This window comes from Polistes fuscatus, unplaced genomic scaffold (assembly GCF_010416935.1).
Source record: "Polistes fuscatus isolate 324 unplaced genomic scaffold, CU_Pfus_HIC Scaffold2, whole genome shotgun sequence".
NCBI lineage: Eukaryota > Metazoa > Arthropoda > Insecta > Hymenoptera > Vespidae > Polistes > Polistes fuscatus.
Window position 1 is genome coordinate 343311 of NW_025113096.1, and position 22127 is coordinate 365437.

Sequence of the window (22127 nt, forward strand, 5' to 3'; positions counted from 1 at the left end):
AATGTTGTATATGTTAAATGTATTATTATTGTTATCGTTATTATTCATTACCATTAATATTACTTATTACACAAATCATATTTGCTTATATGATTTATATATTATAATATATTTATATTTATATTTTTATATATATATATTTATATATATATATATATACATATACATGTATATAAATATATATATATATATTCATAACGAACACCGCTCATTACTACTATAATAACAAATGGGAGTTTTACCACTTTTTAATAGATTTGATACTCAAAATAGATGATATATCGTCAAATACATTGAGACACACGTTTTAGTCAATCACTCGAGCAAGTGTTCGTGTTGCACATTTCACCGCCCATTCCTTATAGTGGTTTCCCTTCGTGTACATTCCTTTCAAATCATTGCAGACACTCATGATGTACTTATCTGTGTTGAATATAGTACATATCTGTAATCAAAAATAAATAATATGCTTTCTGCGCAACAAATTATTCAATTATATATATTAGACAGACTTTAATAAAGAGATAGAGATGTTATGGTTAAATGCACTTAATCAAGCTCTATTAGCTTTATTATAAATGTGCATTACAAATTCTTGCGAGTGAACTTTTTATTCATAATACATTAATTATACATATTTATTAAATGTATTTTGTATTTCTCAATAAGTAATGAAACATTATATTAATAAAATAAGATTCTATATTAGCCAATTTTTTTATAAATATAATGATATTGTTGTTTAATTATTAATATAAGTGTATATATTATTTGATAAAATTATCTGCAATAAATAGCTATATTTTGTACACACTAACTATTCATAACTTACCTAAATTAACAAAAAGTTTCTGAAAACAAAAAATTATTCCAAAGCTTTTATGAAATTTAGGACGCTTAATAATTTTTTAACAAGTAAACATATTTTGACATACATGGAATGTAAAAATGCGACGTGTTCATTGAATAAATATTATTATTTGTATCAACAGTTCTAAACTTGAAATACATCTATATATTATGAAATATAAGAAAATATTCACCCATAAGTGACATAAAAATTAATACATTAGAAAAATTGAATTTTACACTCTGCATTGTTCACGTCACATTGCTAATGTTGAAAATAACTATTAACAAAAAACTTTAAACTGAATTACTAAATAATAATTTATGTAACATAAAATAGTTTGATGAGGCAAAAGAAATTACACCACACAAGATTGCACAAGTATGTATATATAAAATGGTGTGTTCGGTCTTAATTATAACATTTTTTACCTTCATTCGTATATTTGCTATTGAAAATCAACAATTTGAATCAACATAACTAGCTTTTAAACTTTTTCTATGTACTTTTTTTCTTTTATTAAATTAGAATAAACTCTATATATAACATAGTACATCAATTTTGGCGAAAGATTGACGCTTTTTGTTTTGCATAATGATGTCACCAGACAACAGATTTGCAAAAATTATTTCATAATGACGTATTGTTATAAGTAGGATACAAAGATGACTGCACTGAAGAAGAATAAAAGGCACAATCAGAGAGATATAAAAATGTAGAACAGTATTGAAGTTTAAATCATCGAACTATAAACATATATCTCTTGTTACAATAGAATAAGGAAAATAATAATTGTTTAACCAATATTACATTTGGTTGAACGATTAAAAAAACAGAAACTATAAGCAGCTTTTCTGTCAATGAATTTATCTAGAATAGAAACGTTTAATTAACTATTGGAATGATTGTCATTTAGAAAAAAATAGCATAATATGAATATTACATAAGATATTCCATGAAATTTTATCAATAATGATTCTTAAAGTAGAGATAAACATAGATTTTTAATATCCTTTTATATAACTTCCATCATCTTGTGTAAATATTATACAGACATACCAATTAGATGATATAATTATTTCATCAAACAATACAATATCCTTTAAGCATATACTGTTCTATGTTAAATGCAAATATATTATTCAGAGATATTTTATCTTTTGTACAATGTAATATACAACCTAAGGTTGATATTTTGCTGAACAAACAAATAATGAAGATTTAGAAATATATGCTTTGGAAATAAGAAAAATAATAAAATATTTGTTATTTATGCTGAACTATTAGATATTTCTAATGAAAATAACATTAAATTCGGGCTAACTTTTAATAAACTGTTTCTCCTTTATAAAAATTTATAGATGTATCGTGTAATAGTAATTTCAGTTTTGAAAAATTTTCAATTACTGAATGTTGCATAATTACTCTACTTTTTTGTAGAAATAGTTTAAAAATAGCCAATTATCATTGTCATAGATACCAATATTAAATGTAACACGTACAGATTTGGATAATCACTTGCAGCAATTGCCGGTTGCTGCTTTTTGCCCTTCTGATTCAACTAGCCGACGACCTTGCCCACTTGTACTTGCACTTCCCGACTGCTCATTTTTCGGAAGCTTTTTAGCTGCAAAATACAAAGCCAAAATAATTTTTTCTTCTTTCTGTTATATACGTAAAAATATCAAACTATTATAATTTTAATAATCAATATATATGTATGTGTGTTGTGTTTAAACCATTTTATACATTTGAATTCCATTTCATATATTGACAAGAACTGCAGTTTTCATTAAAAGTATGCTTCTTAAGCTTACCAATTGCTAAAAATATATCATTAACATTCATTGCTGTTTTGGCTGATGTTTCCATAAATAATAGACCATTTTCATCAGCATATGCTTGAGCTTCATCATACTCAACGACTCTTTTGTTTGTGAGATCCGCTTTATTCCCTGCTAGTGCTATAACTATACTTGGACTGGCTTGCCGTTGTAACTCTTTCACCCACGTTTGTGCACGCACAAATGTGTCCTATTTTATATTAAAAAAAAAATATATCATAAACAATATTGTAGTAAAATATCAATACTTAATTGTATTATGAATGTGTCAGATATATAAAATAATTTACAAAGAAATGAGTATTTCACTATACAAATTATAATATGTAATATATCAATAATAATTAATAAATATTGTATGTATACAAGGTTGGTCATAATTCGTAGTAAAAATAAGATCAGCGATATACAATGTGAATCTATAACCCTAATCACCAGTTAGGCATATGTGTATCAAATTATTTTGATTACAATTTACACAAAAATGAGCCTCCAATTAAAATTCGTTATTCTTGATTTTCTATCTTCTTAATCTCATTTGTACCAATTGTGGATTTTTAGCCCACCTTGATAAAGAAAGAACATTTAATGCACAGCACATTTACACACCTGATTTGTAATATCATACACAACAATTGCTGCCTGAGCACCTCGATAATACATTGGTGCAAGACTGTGGTAACGTTCTTGACCTGCTGTGTCCCATATCTCAAACTTTACAGTCGTGTCATCCAAACATACAGTTTGCGTTAAAAATGCAGCTGCAAATTAAATTATTAATGAAGCAAATAAAAGATTATAATTAGTTTATCAATACTACAAAAATATTACTATTTTTCTAACACAATAGCAAAAAGATGCTATACTTTCATTGCATTTTATCCACATATAACTATATAATTATAATAACATGCAAACACATCTTGCAACTTGTTGATTATCTTTCTATCTAGTCTATCTTTAATACCAAAAAAACTATGCAACTTATTTTTAAAAAATTTATCCAATTTATGGCAGAATGAAAACTGACCAATGGTAATAAACCGAGAAAATTTATTATGTATGCAAGCAAATATCTAATAGAATTGAAATATATTTTGAAGATCCTTCTTACCACCTATCGTGCTTTCCTGATATTCATGGAACTGTCCTTTAACAAACCTAAGCACCAAACTTGATTTTCCAACAGCAGATTCTCCTAGTAACACTAGTTTGAACTGACATATTTTTCCTTGTGTGGAACCATTTGGCCTTTGAGCGGTACCCCGATTAGCCATGATCTCCTAAAATATGAGAAAATAGGAATCAAAATAAAATACTTAGAGAAATTTATATCTATACACATATTCTTTAAACGCATTCTTCTTTGTATTTTGTACATAAGAAAATATGCATAAGAATACTATTACTTAAAAATTAGATAAAATCTTAAAATAAAATATTGCAAAAAGAAATCTTGCCTAAGGATTATTCAAATTTATTTTTGTAATATTTTATCTTAATATTAAAAAAGTTGCCTGTATTAGCCTTATGACTAAAATCTTGTGTGCTGCATTTTAAAATAAAGCAAAAAAACATCGTATAAGTGCGTTTCATCTGTACCCAAAAGTACAGTAGAAGAGAAATACAATATTAATTTATATGAAACGTTATATGAAACTTCGTATGAAACTTTACTTCACGAAAAATACATGACTATTCATTGTCATTTTAAAACACTGTTTCAAGAGATAAACGTCTATTTATACTAGATCTTTACTTGCAATAGATAAGGCACTCATTAACGTGCATAGTACTGTAATCTTTACAGAAGTTCTATATATTTGCATTAAGTTTAGAAAAGTATTCAAATGAAAAAATAAGATAAAATAAAAAATAAGCAAGTATATGAACATAAAATATATCTCTAACTATATAAATGAAAGAATTAATATAATATTTGATAATAAAAATTTTAATTTATATGTTTTTATAACTTTACATTCCAAAGAGAAGAAAATCTTAATGCATAAAGAGTCAACATTACATATCATTCATCCTTTACATATATGCAAGCATATGCATCATACTTTTTCAAGTAAACGCAATCGGATCTAACCTATGACATCGCAGAAAATATAATTAACACAAGCATGCAAATACAAATTCTAAATTAATTTTTTGTACTTAAAATTCGAGAGAGACTTTATAGGAATGCATTTATAATAATAACAATCACTTACGTTAAAAAAAAAAACAAAACAAAACAAAGGAGAAAGGAGACTAATAATAAAAAAAAAAATACACAAAACGATCTTTAGCCCATTAAAGCAGAGCCATTGTTAATTGCATTATTCAATTAGTCTCTACTGTTTCTGACAGATTCGCCTCCCCTTCTCTCTGATAATATTACAATTGATAAACTGCAACTGATAAAACCGAAAGCTAGAGAAGAAAATGGAAAAGCAGTTAGAGAATAAACGAAATTGATTAAATTAAACGTCGTATTCAATGATTTTAACAAACCAAAATTTCATTATATTATTCGTTCTACTCATTTAACAAATTCACTCACTCTATAACTTGATACAAAAGTATCACAGAAATGAAAAGAGAAGAAAAAAAAAGATCCGTCTTTTCTAAACGCGTAATCTCATGCAGTAATTATCTACGTAATTGACACCTCGTAACCTTGGATAATAGTATCGGACAAATTGATATTCTCATGGAAAAAAAATCCACGAAAAACCGTTAAAGCGATGCATTGCAGCTATCGTGAAAAATAAAAAAGGGATGTAATATTACGGAGGAACATGTATACGTCACACCTATAAAGCGTGTAGCGAAGAAAGAGAACGAGACAGAGAGAGAGAGAGAGAGAGAGAGAAAAGAAAATATACCGCCAAACGCGAGAACCACAGTTGTAAATGAACGAATAAGAGAGAGTACGAGGAAGACAAGTAGTAGCTCAGAAAGATAGAGGTAGGGAAACGAAAAATGGTTGAAACAGAGAAGATGGTAGAGGGAGGAGAATGAGACGACACTAGAAAAATGCTAAAGAAAAACAGAGACGAAATATAAGAATAAAAGAGGAGGAGAACGATGCGCGAGTAATTGTTACAGCCCTGAGTACTTGTCACCACCCGTTAAAGCGTCATCGATGTCCAAAATATCCAATTAGCTAATATGTATCTTGTAAACTAACGATCACGAAAGATAAGAAGACGTGATTTTTGTTATACGTCAAAAAGGATTTTTGTATCACAAGTGATAATTTTCTCACTCTTCGTTCTCTCTCTCTCTCTCTCCCTCTCTCTTACATTCTCTCTGTCGTTTTCACATATACACACACGCGCTCACTGGCTCACGCATGCATACACACACACACACACACACTCCCCCTTTCGTGCTTCCTTTGTGACATTAAGTATAAAAGCAATCGTGACAGCTCACGAACTGAGTTTCCTCACGATTTATGCATAATCAGTAGTGCAGTATCTATATTTTCCCGAGAATACTCAATCAAGTATAAATGTTCTATTATTTCCCCTTTTTTTTCTCTTTTCTGGTAGTTATAAATTGATATAAAAACGTAATGCTTTTAAGCACTGGAACGCGTTCGCGTCAAGTAATACGGCTGACACAGCCACCTGCAATTGTACGACAGAATTTTCGAGAATTAAACCTACTGTAAGTGTTCGAAAAAGATCGCTTATACGTTGAACAGGAACGTGTAACACTGATTTTTTTAGAAGGAGGACAATGGACGCACGATACACGGCACGATGATGATTAATAATGTCAATTCACAGGCCGCGCGTATATACGATCACTTTGGTCTCTAGTAAATCGGCCCAATAACCGACCATAGATCGTGCAATCTATATAGAATGTATACATTTATGACAGCTCAGTGGATTCACATAACACGATTTCGCGAATTGACACAGCTTCTTTTGTCCCCCTCTCTTTTTCCTTTTCTCTTTCTCTCTCTCTTTCTTTTTCTCTTTTCTTATTTCCCTCTTTTTTTACTTTCTTATATTTAGCTATGTTAAAAAAGAATAATCTCACTTGTGACGAATAACGAAAGGACGAACGATAACGCGTTATTTGCGTCTTTGTCTACACTTATGGACGAAATCCCTCCGTCTCTCTCGTACGCGTGTGCTCGCACTTTCTCACTCTCTCTCTCTCTCTCTTTCTCTCTCTCTCTCTCCCCCTCTCTTTCTTTCTTGCCCTATCTTTCTACATATTTCTATATATCTCTCAGTTTCTTTCACTCTCTCTTTCTTTCTTATTAAAATTATGCATAATGCGAGAAAATTTGGAAATAATAATATTTAAGCATGACACTTTCCAAAAAGTCCTGCGTACTTTTATAACACGCACGATACACACGCTACTCGGCCGCCACTATGTCTCGACGGCGATACAAACGACACACAACGCAAGCCTTTTCCACAGATCAACGGCTTGAACCGATCAATTACCAATTATTTCGTGACAAGCTTGAAGAAATGTGACCAATTTCAGTTCCTAAGGATCCTTTTGAGATGAGGTTTCCCCAATACCGTTTCCTTTTTTTCTGCAATATGAAATTGCATGCATTGTACGTTTTGATGAGCCTGGTGATAGGACAATAAAAACCACCAAACCAATAATGTTTGAGGAATTCTTGCCAGAGTCGTTTTCTCGAAATATTATTGGTACGGATGTGTCGCAATAAACTGATACTGCGTCACTCTATGTGATATCCATATTAAGTATCTTCATAAAGATAAAATTAATATGAAAATATTATATTTTTGATATTGTGATACAAATGATTTCATATAAGGATGGTAAAAACGTGATCTTTTTTATTATTAAATATATAATATATAAACATTTATCTATGTATAAAAATTTAGATTCTGGAGTGCTCGGAATTGTTTAGAAAAAAACAATTTTCTAAAGTTTTCCCTAGAATGTATTATAGTGACAAAAAGTTTAGATTGGAAAAACTAGGGAAAAAGCAAGATGGAATACTTATCATCATATATACGACAAAAGTAGAAGTATGATCATATCTTGGTACGTCCAAGTTTTTTTGCGGCATATTTAAAAAAGATATCGTTTATATATTTATTTATATTATAGAATTTTAAATAAATAATCGAATATTCATTTTTTTTGTACATTTTTCAGTACACGACATACATAAGAAAACATAATTAAATGTTCTGTTGTTGGTAACAATGCTAATCGAATTAATTGTTAATTAATGTTAACCAAATTTGACCGAAATAGCACTTAAAAAGGAAATTATTGATGTTAACAAACAGTAATATTTGAAGATGGCGAAATTTTTCTATTTTTTTAGATTAATACTTCCACCAGACAAGAGCATAAAGAGCTATATTGGAAATATGCTATCTTAGTTTTTTTACTTTAAGGCAGAGAAAAAAGTGCATTGGTGTTGGGTGAATAGGCCTTGTTCATTATCATTCTGAACGGCCATCGCCGTTTTTCCAATCGTGCTCTCTTAATCTTTAGGTTATGAGAAGCGCATGATACGCAGAACGAAACGTACCACACGCGTAATCCACGATCGCAAGCGCATTAAAACGAAGATACGCGAAGATAGTTATCGATAACCACGTTCTATAAGAGAATCCATAACCCACGTAGTATTGAAGTTATTCTTGCATATTGCGCAGCGAATTTCTTATCATTAATAACAGCGATTAGTCAAGATCTTTACCTTTTTGTTTTGATTATTACTATTATTATTATTATTGTTCTTATTTTAAATTAATACACCGATTAAACGAAAAAAAAAAAACAATGTCAGCATCACCGATCGCTAGGCAGGCTACCCAAAGTCAAAATATACCTTCGAAGAGGATTGTTATCGACGATCCTAAACAATTACCAGCAAATTATTCATCCACTCCAGGAGGTACACTTTATTCCACAACTCCAGGAGGTAAAGTCGTTACTTTCTATTTTTGAATCATTTTGCTTGTTTATTTTACCGACAGATCAATCTGTCGATCATCGATTAGGCACATTTATACACAGAGCATGCCATTGATTCTTTTATTCTTCTCTTTTTTTTTTTATTTTTTAAGTATAAAAGATCAAACGTCTATTTATTTGGTATAAAATAACTTATAATTATTAAATATGAAATTTTATTTATTGTTCATATTCAGAAAATACAAAGAAACAAGTGAATATTCTGAGTATTATTGAAGTAATTAAAGAAGTTTTAATTTAATTTTTGGTCATTCCAGTGGTGATTTTTATGAGTCCTTGAATTATTTGTTCATTCGCCAAAGCAAAGAATTTAAATGAGAAATTCCAATGAGAAAAATAAATCGATAAACAGATTAAAATCTCTCATATCAATTGTAGACGATATTTCGATGGTTAATTTGTTTAACATCAAAAGGTAATAAAAATTAATATTTTTAAATGTTCATGTTAGTTCGCATAGAATCATATTTTGCCTATTTGTTGTTTAAATTTGTATTACAACGACCTTTCTTACCTGGATGCCATAATTAAATTATTTCTTGTCAGCTTGCCAAAAAACGATATAAAATATAAAATTCGTTTATATTTCCTTACGCTACATTTACCGAAATGATTTAAAAGTAAAGGAATAAAATAAATGAGGATAATAAAATTTAATTTAAACTATAATTTCAAATTAGAAAAGAAATCGGTAAACATTAAACCTGTATATAACTTTATTATAATAATGTTGTATGTTTCGATTATGTAACTTTCATATTCCACATATTGTATTGTATATAATTGTGTTTATAATTTGTTAAGTATTTTTGCAATTACTAATATTTTATATATATTGTTTTATAGCAGAAAATATTCAAAGATTAATTTTTTGGTAACATTCTATTTTTAATGAATTCAAAAAAAGAACATTCAAAACAATTCTGATAAAGAAATTGCATCAGTTTCTTTTTTTTTCTTTCCTACCATTTATCATTATTTATTTTAAATTATTTATGTATATTCCTATGATCGTGATAAATCATTTTGGACAGTATCTTGACCGCAATAAACGCGCACGTGTAAGTATACGTATATATATATATATATATATATGTCGTGCATTAAGTCAAGGACGCGAGAAATTATTTCAATGTATTTACACGCGCAATGTATTTATTTTGTTGCATGCTCGCTGGTGCAGAGAATAATAGTCTGTGTTGCAATCGAAGTGTTATAATTTACGTATCGTAAAAATAAATTTAATTTGTAGATGTTATAATTTTTACGTTACACACATCATTTAAACTTTTTTCCTTTTACATATACATATATGACGAGGGTTAAAAAGTTTTGAGCTTAACGCGAAGAGTGCACATATACACAGCATGCATGTATACAAAATAATTTAGAGTTTATAATAAATGTAATTAAGATTATAATGATAGCTTTGATAACGATAATGTTATTGTACAGGTACTCGCATCGTTTATGAACGGGCTTTTTTGATGAATTTACGAGACTCGCCAATATCACGTACTCCTCCGAATATACCATCAATACCTGTGGATCTTTTGAAAGTTACGCCAACTATTTCCACACCTACTAAGATATCCCCTGGTAAAGGTCAGTTCTCATTCAAGAAAACAATTTAAAAATACATTTATATATAAAACTTCAAAATTTCCGTACATTAACATCATAATATTAACATTTTAGATGCATTAACGATTGAAGAATCTCCAGAGCAATTTGAAATGGATATGTAAAATGGAAGAACTTGCAATCCAATTATTGTGGCTCTAAATGTGTTCATCTTCTAGCCATTTATGGCTGTGCTCATGATAATATACCTACCAACATTTTTAAATTGTGCGATTGATTCTTAGGATACATTATAAATAATTTTATGTTAAAATATCTTGTTGTAGATCGTAAATCTTGATAAGTAACAATGTTTATTGATAAACTAATGAATATGAGAAGTATTGAATATTTTCAATAAGTGAAATATTTTGTAATACATTTATAAAGTGCAAAATTATAAGAAGAAATTATAATAGCGATTAATAACGGTAACTATGATAATGCTCTATTTCAAAATTCTATCGATATATTTTATATCCTGAATCTTAAGAATTTCAATGAATAAATAATATTTTTAACAAATTTTACAAGTTTCATATTTTTCTTGGTGCATGGAAGAACCGGATATAAAATAAAAGTAATTTAAATTTTATCGATGTATTTTAGATAAAACTTTACAAAAATGTTATAACATTATAAATTATTATAATTATATTATAAAATTCCAGTATCGCATATAAAAAATATAAAATCTGTTACAATTTAGAAACAAGTATATTTATATTTTTCATTTTCATTTGGAAGAGAGTAGTTGGTTTAACGTTATATTGTATAAAATTAGTTTAATGTGTAACTTAATATGTTTATTGTAAACTTTTCAGCTCTGATATCCTTTCGAGAATAATTTTTGCTACATTTATTTTAGTTCCATCAGAATTGTAATCTTCATAGTAGATCAATTCACATAAATCTCTGCATTCTGGATCATTATATATTATATCTCTTAATTTTAAATAAAATGTTTTTGTTATTTCTTTGCGATACTTCGCATACAATGCCGATTCCGGATGGAAATGTTTTTGTACTTCAAACATAGTTTGCAAAGGTGTTGCACCTTCAACTGTTATATATTCTGGTTTGACACAAGGTTTTTTTCCTTCAGGATAAATCTTATATACGTTATTATGATAAGATCGATTTTTTACCCCAGCTCTATCTCTTACTTCTTTTTCTAATTCTACTGCACTTTCCATCCAGCTATTTGTAAAGTCTTTCAAATCTGGAGGTATATATGTTGAAGATGGAATTAGAATAAATAATTTTTTGATTGAAATAGATATGTTATGACTATCTTCTAAATTCTCTAATTTTTCAATTATGCCTTTACTTGCTGTACCAGTGGATGGTAAAATAATTCTCAAATAACCATAGTAGTAACTATAGGCCATTCCAGTACCATAATCAAGTCCATTCATACTACTTATATCTATATCTACGTTTTGTTGAGATAAGATCAGTGTTTTAAACAGAATGATTACAAAACAATAAGAGCATATATTTGATACATTGTAGTATCTCCAAATATACCAAAAATTTTCATTCATTACTTGCGAAAAAAGAAATATAATAATACATATTCCAATGGCAATTTTATATTTTAATGACACTTCCAATTGTTGTATCCCATAGTATTTCAATTTTGAATCAAATAAATTACAGAATTGTATCATTAAATCACATAAAATATGTATCATAATAAGCATTGACACAATACAAAATATATTCCATATCGTGGAAGTAATATTACCTTCATACTGTGTTCCAATAGCTACTCCAATGAGTATAATTTCTAAAATAAAATAGAAGACTACTTTTAGATTTACGCTAGACGCATATGATATGTTCTTATTCATTTTTGAAATGATTGACATCATTATAGAAATGTCAAGTTATAATGTTTAAATATTTTCAAATGTTTCCATTCTGAGAGATGCAATAATTACACTGAAATGAAAATATATCGATATTAAGAGTCACTAATTATCTAATCTAATCGAAATACTTAGAAAGAAATAATCACACTACTCAACATAAATGAATATCAATAAAACGAAAATCACTATGAAAGCTTATAAAACAATCTATACTTACAGTAGTACCAATAAAAATACATTTAATAAAAATCGACTAATCCATAGTCGTATTTAATAACAGGTTGAAGATAATATATATTTTATATCGTTTTCAAGTGTTGTTATCTGATTGAGATCATTTTTGAAATTAGCGTCGTTTAGAGTCGTTCGTAACATAATAGGAACTGTATTGTATTGTCAGCACACATGGAAGAAAACAGCTGATACGCAGCTGTCAAACGAGCAATAGAGTGAAAGAGGGTTGGGGGGGAGAGAAGGGAAAGGACTAGTTAGAGGTGAGATAGAAGGGAGACAACGAGAGGTATTTACTTGCAGTAGGAGCGATAGAGCAATTGCGAAAGGAAGAAGGAAGAGAAAAGGGAACAACTGTACAGACATTTAGTTGCCAAGAGAGAGCGCCGCTGGTGTAAGTGGAAAGTGCCGATGGAGTCGTGTGGTACAGTCGGGAGACATCTACGATCGATAAAGGCTTGAACGCGAAACCATTAGGAAAAGAAATCATAATATAAAATTGGTCAGATCTCGTGCACTGACTCCGCGCTCATTTAGACAATATTGACACGTGCCGATATCTCGTCCGATCGATCGTTTCACCTTTATAACGTTTTCGTTAGAAACGATTAATATCGTAGATGGATTTTAAAACGCGATGTATCATAATGACCAATCAGCTGCTCGGTAAACCATCGTGAGACCTCGAATCTGTCCACAGACGAATGACAACAAAAGAGACTGATAGAAGTCGCGCGCGCGAGAGAAAGAGAGAGAGAAAGACAGAGTGGGTTTTTTTCACGACTTCCCGGAGGATTTCTGGTTTTTTCCGTTCTGTTACACGCCGCGAATAACGTCGCCTTGGTAGTGGTGAAAGTGTCGAAGAATATGAAGAGAAGAAATGTCGAGTTCGGTAAGCTTCGGAGGCCCTTGAAACGTAACAAGCTCACCGAGGGGATTTACGGAAGGTAAATTTTCGCCGCCATATGCGTCTACATTGGAATGGCCGTTCTTAAAAATAACCAAAAATCTGATCATCATATCTGTGAGAGAACGTATCCAAACTTATCAAATCCTAAAACTACTGATAAATATTTTATCGGTGAAATGCGTTTATCCATCAACCCTGCTGGACGCTGATTTTGGATTTGCGCTCGCTTTGGGAACCTTCTGTGTTACATGGCTCTTAACATTTAACTAAACTTCAACCATGTGTTCCTGTTTTTCCAGTATAGAACGATCTTAAAGTGTAGTGATATTTCTTAAGTAATATTGTAAAGCGTCATTTATTCAATCACATATACGTTACATATTCAAGTTTTACAACACAAACTTGATCAATGTTTTTAATAGAAGACGTTTCTGTAAAAGGCCTAAGTTGTTATTTGTCATTTCGTATATTGCTATAGTTTTATCATATTATGTAATTCGTTTATTACAATATGGCATAAGAGCAAGATTTACATGACATGGATCTATTGTATTTGTTTATGTTACAATATCGCATTATTTTTCTCACTTTATTATTAGGACTATTCACTACCAAGTTAAACACCTATGACATAATATAGTTATTATAATACACATACACTAAAGTTTATAAAAAATTCATTAAAATTTATTTTTGTATCTAAACGTATCATTTTCTTTTGCTTTACGTATAAACAGATCTTATTTATTAAGTTTTATTATGTCTATTTATATTATAAACTATTCGTACAATATTATGCAATTATTAAGTATATACTGTTATATAGATTAGAAATTATTCAAAATCAAAAATAGAAATATAATAAAATAATAATTTCAGGTGACTATAGGTATTTAAGTTGAAATTTTTGTAGAAAGATAAATGATCAACAGATTTTTATTTAAAAGATGCATTTTATAAAATACGCTTTTAGAATATATAGTAACTAAGCCTTATTTATATTATCTACGATATATCAGTATGTTTGGTTAAATACATGCGCATAGATGTCATTTTGTTGTTAACTATCCAAAATGTAACAATATTTATAAACAAAAATTATCTAGTTTAAAAGTTAAAGTATGATCATGTTCTTAAATTTTTGTAGAGTCATTGTTTTAATATCATTTTGATTTGTTTAAATGGAAAAATGTATTTATATTACTGTTTTATAGTACATTTCAACATGAACGCAATAAACTGTAAGATATGTATTTTTTATAATATTTTGTTCAATATTGCAAGGGAGATGAAGCATATATAAAATATGTATATAAATATATATATTAATAAATAAATATTAATTTAAAGAATTATATTTGTGAAAAAAAATTTACAAATAAATGGAATCTTATGATTCTAGCAAAATGTGTGGTATGTGTAAATATATATAATATTTTTTAAATATTTTATCAGATATCTTTGATTACCTGAGAATTATGCGCATGTATACACTTACTGACATATACTAATATATAATATTAGTGTGCTATCATAGCTCCATGTTCATAACATATAATTTTTATTTCAGTACTTTGCTTTATCTGAAGTTCCTTCTACTATGGGCCATGGTGATTTTAGCAGATTTCATTTTAGAATTCCGCTTTGAATTTTTATGGCCTTTCTGGCTTCTCCTCCGAAGTGTTTACGATTCTTTTAAATACCAAGGCTTGGTAAGTAACTAAATAATAATATATAATAATTAATTATTATTATTATTATTATTATTATTATCAACATAATCATCATTAAAGTTGAAGATATTTTATATCTAATCGCTTTTTCTGATCTTCGGAAAATAATTAATTCTTATTGACAAATGAGATTTCTATAATAAAAGATAATATTGTAGTGTAAGTAATTATAGTAATATGCGTAGCATATGATATAAAATGTATATATATATATATTTGTATAATAATATAAGTCGTCCACACATCTAAATGAATACAAAAAACATAGAATATATACTATATTGAAATTATATTTTATTTTTTTCTTTCAGGCCTTCTCTGTGTTTTTTATTTGTATTGCACTCACATCCGATATGATTTGCTTCTTTTTCATCCCTGTGCATTGGCTGTTTTTTGCTGCCAGCACTTATGTTTGGGTGCAATATGTTTGGCACACAGGTGTGTATAATACATATATTACAAAAATTATATAATTATGAAAGTTTGTTATTTTCTTTTTACTTTATCCCATTTAAAAAATAAACGATATTATTAATGTTATGAAAAAGTAATATAAAAAAATGTATCCAACAGATAAAGGAGTGTGCCTACCAACTGTGATGCTGTGGCTATTATTTCTGTATATAGAAACAGCAGTTCGATTAAGAGATTTTCGGCATATGCCGTTTCACTTAGATCTCTGTCGGCCATTCGCAGCACACTGGTAAGCTGATTTATTTTTTATTTATTATATATAATATTCAAATAAAACTGTTGCTTGGGTGTGTACAAATTGTTGCAATTAAAATTGAATATACTAATCAATGAAATATATTGTCTTATATCATGAATTTTTATCTTTTTCCAGCATTGGCTATCCTGTAGTTACATTAGGTTTTGGTTTTAAGAGTTATGTTGGTTACAGAATGAGACAGGTTAGTTATATATACAATCGTTCTGTTTAAATCAATGAGATAAAATATCTTCATTATGATATTGCATTTTATTAGAGAAAACAAAAAGATGTTGCAAAGGAAAATGAGTTCTACCTGCAGTTGTTACAGCAGGCTCTACCGGTAGAACAACAGACAAGTCTGCAGCAAATTCAGTCACAAGTACAGCATATTAATCCATCATTAGAGCAACATATAAGGGCACAATCGCAAAGATTAAATTCACAATATAATCCAAGTCCTGAAAAAAGCAAAGGTAGTTTGTATTTAATTTCTAAGTGTTATATGTTATATATCAGTTTATGCCGGTGGTTCCCAAAGTATGCGTCGTGAAAATCTGGATTCAGCGAGGAGGTAGAGAATAGAAAAGTTTAGGAACCACTTGTGTGTATATGTTTAATTTAATGAATTTTTTTACATATATGTAATTATATATCTTATGTGTTTTCAGGAAACAATTGTGTTGAAGCAAATGTACAAAATGGTGGATTGCAAAATGGTACACAGTTTATGCTACAGACACAAAGTACCACTATGAAAAGTAATCATAGAAAATCTTTAGACAAAAGTGAGAAACAAGAAGATCAACACAATAAACATACTATAACAAATGTATCACAATCTGATAAAAGTGACAAAAGATTTATACATACAAATGGATCAACAGTATCTCACAACGACGTGCAGTTTATTGAAAAAGTCGGGTAAGAAATTTGTTATAAATGCATACATTTGTACTATAACCAAATTAAAGTATGTGCTTAGAAACAAACCAGAAAAAGGAATGTTTTATAATGCAGATCAGTGAATGATTTTGATGTAAATGAAATTGACAAAGACAAGTCAGTTAAAGGTGGAGGTTGTGGTCATTCAAATGTAAGATCACAATCTAATGGATCAGTAACAGGAAAATGGAATAATGTAAAAGAAAATCGAGAGACATCTTCGAATGTTAATGTTCAACGTGAACGTAATACTCGTAAAATCAAAAATGCTAGTGATACTACAACTGAACAGCAGAAACAACAGGATGAATATTGTCAAAGGTATCATTTAAATCTTTTATTTTAATTTTATTTATATCTATATAATTTGACGACAAATTTGTCATTAATTCCATTTATTAATATGTTTAATTTGGTTTTCCATTATTGTAAAATAATTATAACAATATAATGATATGTATATTTTAAGTATTAACTTTAATTTAATACTTTTTATGTCTGTAATATTTAGGTCATAATTATGAAAAAGTTTAGCTACTTCTATAATAAATGAAACGCATAGTATACATGTTTCTTTGAGCTGCCTGTTTCTTAGGCATAATTCAATGTCGTTCAAATAGGTTACTGGTGTGTCGCAGGCTTGAGGCAGATATTAAACGCTTGAAGTCAGATTTACAATCCAGTCGACAAGTGGAGCAAGAACTAAGATCACAAATTAATACACTCATGAATGGGGAACGTCAGGCAAAAGGAGATATACAACAGCTCCAACATGATAATGATCAATTACAAAGCAAGTAGGTACTCTTAATATATATGATTTTTACTGCTTCTTTTAGTTTCATATTTAATCTTCTGTAAAATGATATTAATTTAACAGGAAAATATATAATTGTCTGATATATAATGTTTAGATTACATGGATTGGTAACAGCTCGACAATTGGATAAACAAACAATGTCATCGCTAGAAAAGCGGATTGCAGAAGAACGAAAGCAACGCACTGCTTGTGAGGCATCCTTAGTTTCAGAAAGACGGGCACGAAGAGCTGCAGAAGAGGCACGTTCTGCTATTCCACCACCTCCACCACCACTTGTCAGACAAGAATGTACAGATGCATGTAAGAATAAAAGAGTGCAAATGGAGCAAGACCTTAAAAATCTTCGACGAGAAGTAAAAACAAAAGATGAAAGGTATGAATAAGTATGAAATACATTAGAAAAGACGTTATCGATTAACATGCAATTACTAATTATTACTATGTCAAATATATCCAGATGTAATGCACTAGAAAAGGATGCAACTCGTTGTAAAGAAAATCAAAGAGAGTCGGAGATTTTGCTTGGAGCATTGAACGAATTACAAGAGAAAACAAGACATTTAGAAAACAGTTTGAGCGCAGAAACTCGAATAAAATTAGATTTGTTTTCAGCACTTGGAGAAGCAAAACGTCAGTTAGAAATCAGAGAAAGTAAGCCACTACCAGTTTAATCTTACTTACATAGTCATTTTGATCACTTTTATTAATTATTAAGGAAAAGAGTTTCTCTATTCCGCTTTTATGTTACAAGTAATTTTGTAATATTGGTATAAATGATTTTCTTGGATAAGAAGAACCTTTTTATATAAAATTTCTTATTTTTCTTCAAATAGGTTTAATAAGATCTCAAGAAAAAGAAATTGAGATGCTCAAAGCAAAGATTGCTCAGGACTTAGCTGTGATGCCACAGGATACATTTGGTTCTGCACCAACTTGTGCAACGTCCAAGCTTCGATTGAATAGTGAAGTACGAGTAACAGGAACAAAAATACGTACGAACGAAAGCAGTTGTCCAGGTTGTACCGTGTCAAATTTGGATCCAAATGCAACAGCATACACGCCTAAGAGCTCTTTGATAGCATCTACTGAAGCTTAAAGACACAATTTTCTTGTTACATCAAATCCTACCAATAGTAGGATAAAAGCATGTTTCTGTTTTGTTTCTTCATGGAAAAAGTCTTTTTTTTTTGTTGAGTATCTCATAACTAATATTATGTATCACAGTATTCACAGTAATATAAAACTTGGTTACAAAATTATGAGTACTCCATATTCTATATATTTTTTTTGTTAAACTATGTAAAGCAGATATTTGTATTTTTTTGTAACAATTCAGTTATAAAAAAATTAATTAAATTTCCAAAATAGATATTTTTTTTCGCGCCTTCCACGAGGAACTTCAGAAACATGTTTTGTCATATTATCATCAAGAAAAATGTGGCGTTATTTACATTACTAATGATCATAAGGGCATAACGAATACTGGATATATGAATGTTGAAAATCCAGTGATATCTTAACGTGTAACTTTTATGCTGTAGATTGATCTTGCAAATATCACGGCTTGAATTGTTTATTAATTATTATTATTATTAAAAAGTTTATATATAATATATTAAATTATGATTCGGAAAGATGCAATTAAAAGAAATATTTCTAGAATTTTAAATTATTATGAAAATCTATAAAATTAGTTTGATTAGAAAAGTCTTTCTTTCTTTTAAATTATTTATATTTGTTTTTCTTCTAATATAAATTTAATAACTTTCAAATGAAGATGATTTGTTATTGATGTTGAAACAAAATTTTATTCTAAAATTATAAAAGTTAAAATATTAACTATTCATAAGAAATTGAATTAATAAATTTTTACAGTTTTAGATATAGGTTTAGAATGTATGCTGTAAATGTACATTGAATATATTGTAAAGAAATATCTCTTAGAATAATTTAAATTTTTAAATCTTTATTAAAATGTAACAGTTACAAGTTTGGTGTCTGCAAGCGATCTTTCTACAACATATGCCTATGACGACTTGTTGGTGACATAAATTCATATGCAAGTCGTATTCCGAAGCTAGTCCACTATACAAACTGTATTTAATGTCATCGGCGAATGAAGCCATTTTAAGTTATGTGATCATCATTCGAAGAGTACCCATTAACATACAAGATGAAGGGTTTATTGTGTATCATCAAAATAAACGACAAGAGGCATTAAATTCATTTTAGGTAACCTTGTCTGATTCGATACTCATTTTTATAAGTTTTATGTGATTTTTCAATATCTTTATTTTTAGTTAAATTTTTTACGTATTGGCTTTCGAACGGTACAAAGTAGGTGTATTTAACTAAAGATATACAAATTATAATGTAATAAAAATAGACACTTATGGGCTTTTTAAATTAAGATTAAATAATGATTTATTGTTAGTCTCTTAAAGAAAAAAAATGAGTGATTCTTTGTTAATCCTTAGAAATGTTATGAGTTATTAAAACATCGTTTATGTAATGCCATTTGGATTTCGAATTTATATATGAACTTATATATAATATATATATATATTTCATATATTTATATATGAACTTATGTATAAATACAGAAGAAAAAGATAACACTATTTAAGTTAATCTGACTTTTTGTTTTTAAAGTTGGTTTAATTATTCAGCAATAATGATCTAATTACTGAGACTGTCTTGACGACTATCAGAGTAAAAAATAAATAATCCTTTGATATTTTTCAATGTAGTTTTGAGGTAAACAAGTAAAATCTTTCATATCAGCTCACAAATATCTCAAGTTATTAAATTAGATGTAAAGGTAGATGGTACATAATGTTAATGTGATATATGTTATTCCTTGCGCAATTATTACGTCACATTAGTGAGTAATTCATAAAAAAAAATGTTAAAGGAATATGCTAATGTATTCCTATTTTTTGTTTAAATGGTGCTCGAAAAAAAGTTATATTAAATTCTTAATATTAGATTTTATACTTTTGGTTTCTATTAGTGCACGATATAATTTAATAGTCTATATATTATAAGAAAATTATAAATGTGACGGCATTACGTATGTGATAATATCAGTAGTTGTAAATTTCATTTCATTCAATATTTCCTACCCGCGAGAAAGCCAGTACCTATATCATTATTTAAACAAGTCAAATCATTAAACATCATGAGACCATTTTTCCATAACTGTACATACAAACCACTGTCATGGCGATGAACTCGTTAACACTTGTGTAGTGGATCATGACCAACTAGTCAGACAAAAGATATTTTACAAGCACAAATATTAAAAATACCTAATATTTGTTAAAGTTTGTCTCATGCAAAAAAAAAAATAACATAAGCCATTAGTTCTTTTCTGTTGTACTTTATTCATTATATATTTGAATAATAAGTTACCAGTGTGGTCTTTATTTCCTGGACAATCCACTTAATGGATTATGAAACAAATTTCATATTAATGCACAATCTTTAATTAAGTTCCAATTTTTTGGAATTTTTGGATTTAAAGTTTTCTAAAGATTATTTGAACGCTTTCTAAAGTTTAATGATTTGTAATAATATTTTTACATTCTGATATTATTGCAACAGCTATTATGAAAGTATATAGACCTGAACATAATGTGATTAAAAAAAAAAAACAATTGCACTTTTATTTTTTTTTATTATGCGTTCTATTGTTTTTGTTTCCTAGTAGAATATGTGTCGAGTGTTAAAGAAATTACACCTATCTTGCTCTTACAAACTATTACAGACTTCCGTCTTCACATTTATGTGTAAATACGTAATTGGATAATGTGATGAAAAAAAAAATGTATATAATTAATTGATAAAGGAAGTTCTGGTATATTTAGAGCAAATTATTGAAGATATAGGGCATTTGCGTGTCTTTATCAAATTTTTATGCAAGGTTGTAAGTTTAACTTATTATGGCAATGAAATCTTTTTTCTTTTTTTTCTCTCTCCTACTATGCGTGCAAATAAGTTATAAATTGATATATACATATCTAATGTTATAATTATATAATGGAATGGATATTTATTTTTTAGATAGATTACAATCTCAACTATATGCAATGTACCTGATGAAGGGTATACTGCAATATCTTTGGTTATTATATTTATCCTTCATTTCTTTTTGACTGAAGGTTGGCACAGAATCATTATTTGTACTATTTATATGAGCAATATCCTTTATATTGAATTGTTGTGATATATGTATATGCTTATATGTACATGCAAAAGAAAGACAAATTTTAAAGTGTATTTTACACAATTTTTTGTGCATATACGCATGTTAGCATAAGTAATATGATAATATTTCTACTTATTATTACAAAAAAATAATAATTAATTAATTAAAATAGTAGGGCTAATTTTTGTATTTGACTGATGTATATGGTTTTCATATACTATGAAATAATTAGAAGCATAAGTACTTAACATATTATTTTTTGCAGTTTAATATTCTCTTCTTCTTTGGAGATGAAAGAACGAGACGAGCACAAATTTAGATGTCTGTATTTACATCTCTTCCTGAGTATTATATATATTTTGCAAAATTGTA

General features: G+C 28.5%; 4 protein-coding genes across 12 annotated transcripts; 2 read left to right on the forward strand and 2 right to left on the reverse strand.

The window, feature by feature from the left end:
• Positions 1-232: 232 nt before the first annotated feature.
• LOC122516975 (ras-related protein Rab-5C) lies at positions 233-7268 on the reverse strand. Of its 7 annotated transcripts, none has more exons than XM_043635229.1 (6): positions 7164-7268; positions 3809-3977; positions 3304-3455; positions 2668-2884; positions 2353-2477; positions 233-445 (listed from the first exon to the last, which is right to left on the reverse strand). In XM_043635229.1, exons 2-5 carry the CDS (start codon positions 3969-3971, stop codon positions 2365-2367), a joined length of 645 nt encoding a protein of 214 aa, XP_043491164.1. In that variant the 5' UTR covers positions 3972-3977; positions 7164-7268; the 3' UTR covers positions 233-445; positions 2353-2364. The 7 variants fall into 7 exon arrangements, with proteins under 7 accessions (XP_043491164.1, XP_043491163.1, XP_043491165.1 ...); XM_043635228.1 differs by lacking the exon at positions 7164-7268 and adding an exon at positions 7048-7157; XM_043635230.1 differs by lacking the exon at positions 7164-7268 and adding an exon at positions 7031-7157.
• Positions 7269-7883: 615 nt separating this feature from the next.
• LOC122516976 (eukaryotic translation initiation factor 4E-binding protein) lies at positions 7884-10840 on the forward strand. The gene is made up of 3 exons (XM_043635232.1): positions 7884-8641; positions 10150-10299; positions 10393-10840. The coding sequence occupies exons 1-3, from the start codon at positions 8500-8502 to the stop codon at positions 10440-10442; spliced, it is 342 nt and encodes a 113-aa protein (XP_043491167.1). The 5' UTR covers positions 7884-8499; the 3' UTR covers positions 10443-10840.
• Positions 10841-11101: 261 nt separating this feature from the next.
• On the reverse strand, positions 11102-12641 carry LOC122516978 (stimulator of interferon genes protein). 2 transcript variants are annotated; one of them, XM_043635236.1, is made up of 2 exons: positions 12412-12641; positions 11102-12109 (listed from the first exon to the last, which is right to left on the reverse strand). In XM_043635236.1, the coding sequence occupies exon 2, from the start codon at positions 12021-12023 to the stop codon at positions 11124-11126; it is 900 nt and encodes a 299-aa protein (XP_043491171.1). In that variant the 5' UTR covers positions 12024-12109; positions 12412-12641; the 3' UTR covers positions 11102-11123. The 2 variants fall into 2 exon arrangements, with proteins under 2 accessions (XP_043491171.1, XP_043491170.1); XM_043635235.1 differs by having other exon boundaries at positions 11102-12264.
• A 6-nt stretch (positions 12642-12647) lies between these two features.
• On the forward strand, positions 12648-18981 carry LOC122516977 (macoilin-1). Of its 2 annotated transcripts, none has more exons than XM_043635233.1 (12): positions 12648-13372; positions 14906-15047; positions 15380-15506; positions 15642-15771; positions 15916-15982; positions 16058-16256; positions 16452-16704; positions 16801-17046; positions 17346-17522; positions 17640-17918; positions 18003-18196; positions 18379-18981. In XM_043635233.1, exons 1-12 carry the CDS (start codon positions 13293-13295, stop codon positions 18639-18641), a joined length of 2157 nt encoding a protein of 718 aa, XP_043491168.1. In that variant the 5' UTR covers positions 12648-13292; the 3' UTR covers positions 18642-18981. The 2 variants fall into 2 exon arrangements, with proteins under 2 accessions (XP_043491168.1, XP_043491169.1); XM_043635234.1 differs by having other exon boundaries at positions 17364-17522.
• Positions 18982-22127: the final 3146 nt, after the last annotated feature.

What these genes read in the sequence shown, in the direction of transcription:
- LOC122516975 (XM_043635225.1), bottom strand. Translation starts at nt 5,400, where the DNA reads ATGAGAATATCAATTTGTCCGATACTATTATCCAAG. An exon ending in GTCCGATACTATTATCCAAG is followed by an intron (nt 3,978 to 5,364) that starts GTTACGAGGTGT and finishes CTCATATTTTAG; the next exon opens with GAGATCATGGCTAATCGGGG. An exon ending in TGATATATTTTTAGCAATTG is followed by an intron (nt 2,478 to 2,667) that starts GTAAGCTTAAGA and finishes TGTATTTTGCAG; the next exon opens with CTAAAAAGCTTCCGAAAAAT.
- LOC122516976 (XM_043635232.1), top strand. Translation starts at nt 8,500, where the DNA reads ATGTCAGCATCACCGATCGCTAGGCAGGCTACCCAAAGTCAAAATATA. An exon ending in TTATTCCACAACTCCAGGAG is followed by an intron (nt 8,642 to 10,149) that starts GTAAAGTCGTTA and finishes GTTATTGTACAG; the next exon opens with GTACTCGCATCGTTTATGAA. An exon ending in TAAGATATCCCCTGGTAAAG is followed by an intron (nt 10,300 to 10,392) that starts GTCAGTTCTCAT and finishes TTAACATTTTAG; the next exon opens with ATGCATTAACGATTGAAGAA.
- LOC122516978 (XM_043635235.1), bottom strand. Translation starts at nt 12,194, where the DNA reads ATGATGTCAATCATTTCAAAAATGAATAAGAACATATCATATGCGTCT.
- LOC122516977 (XM_043635233.1), top strand. Translation starts at nt 13,293, where the DNA reads ATGAAGAGAAGAAATGTCGAGTTCGGTAAGCTTCGGAGGCCCTTGAAA. An exon ending in CTTTTAAATACCAAGGCTTG is followed by an intron (nt 15,048 to 15,379) that starts GTAAGTAACTAA and finishes TTTTTCTTTCAG; the next exon opens with GCCTTCTCTGTGTTTTTTAT. An exon ending in CGGCCATTCGCAGCACACTG is followed by an intron (nt 15,772 to 15,915) that starts GTAAGCTGATTT and finishes ATCTTTTTCCAG; the next exon opens with CATTGGCTATCCTGTAGTTA.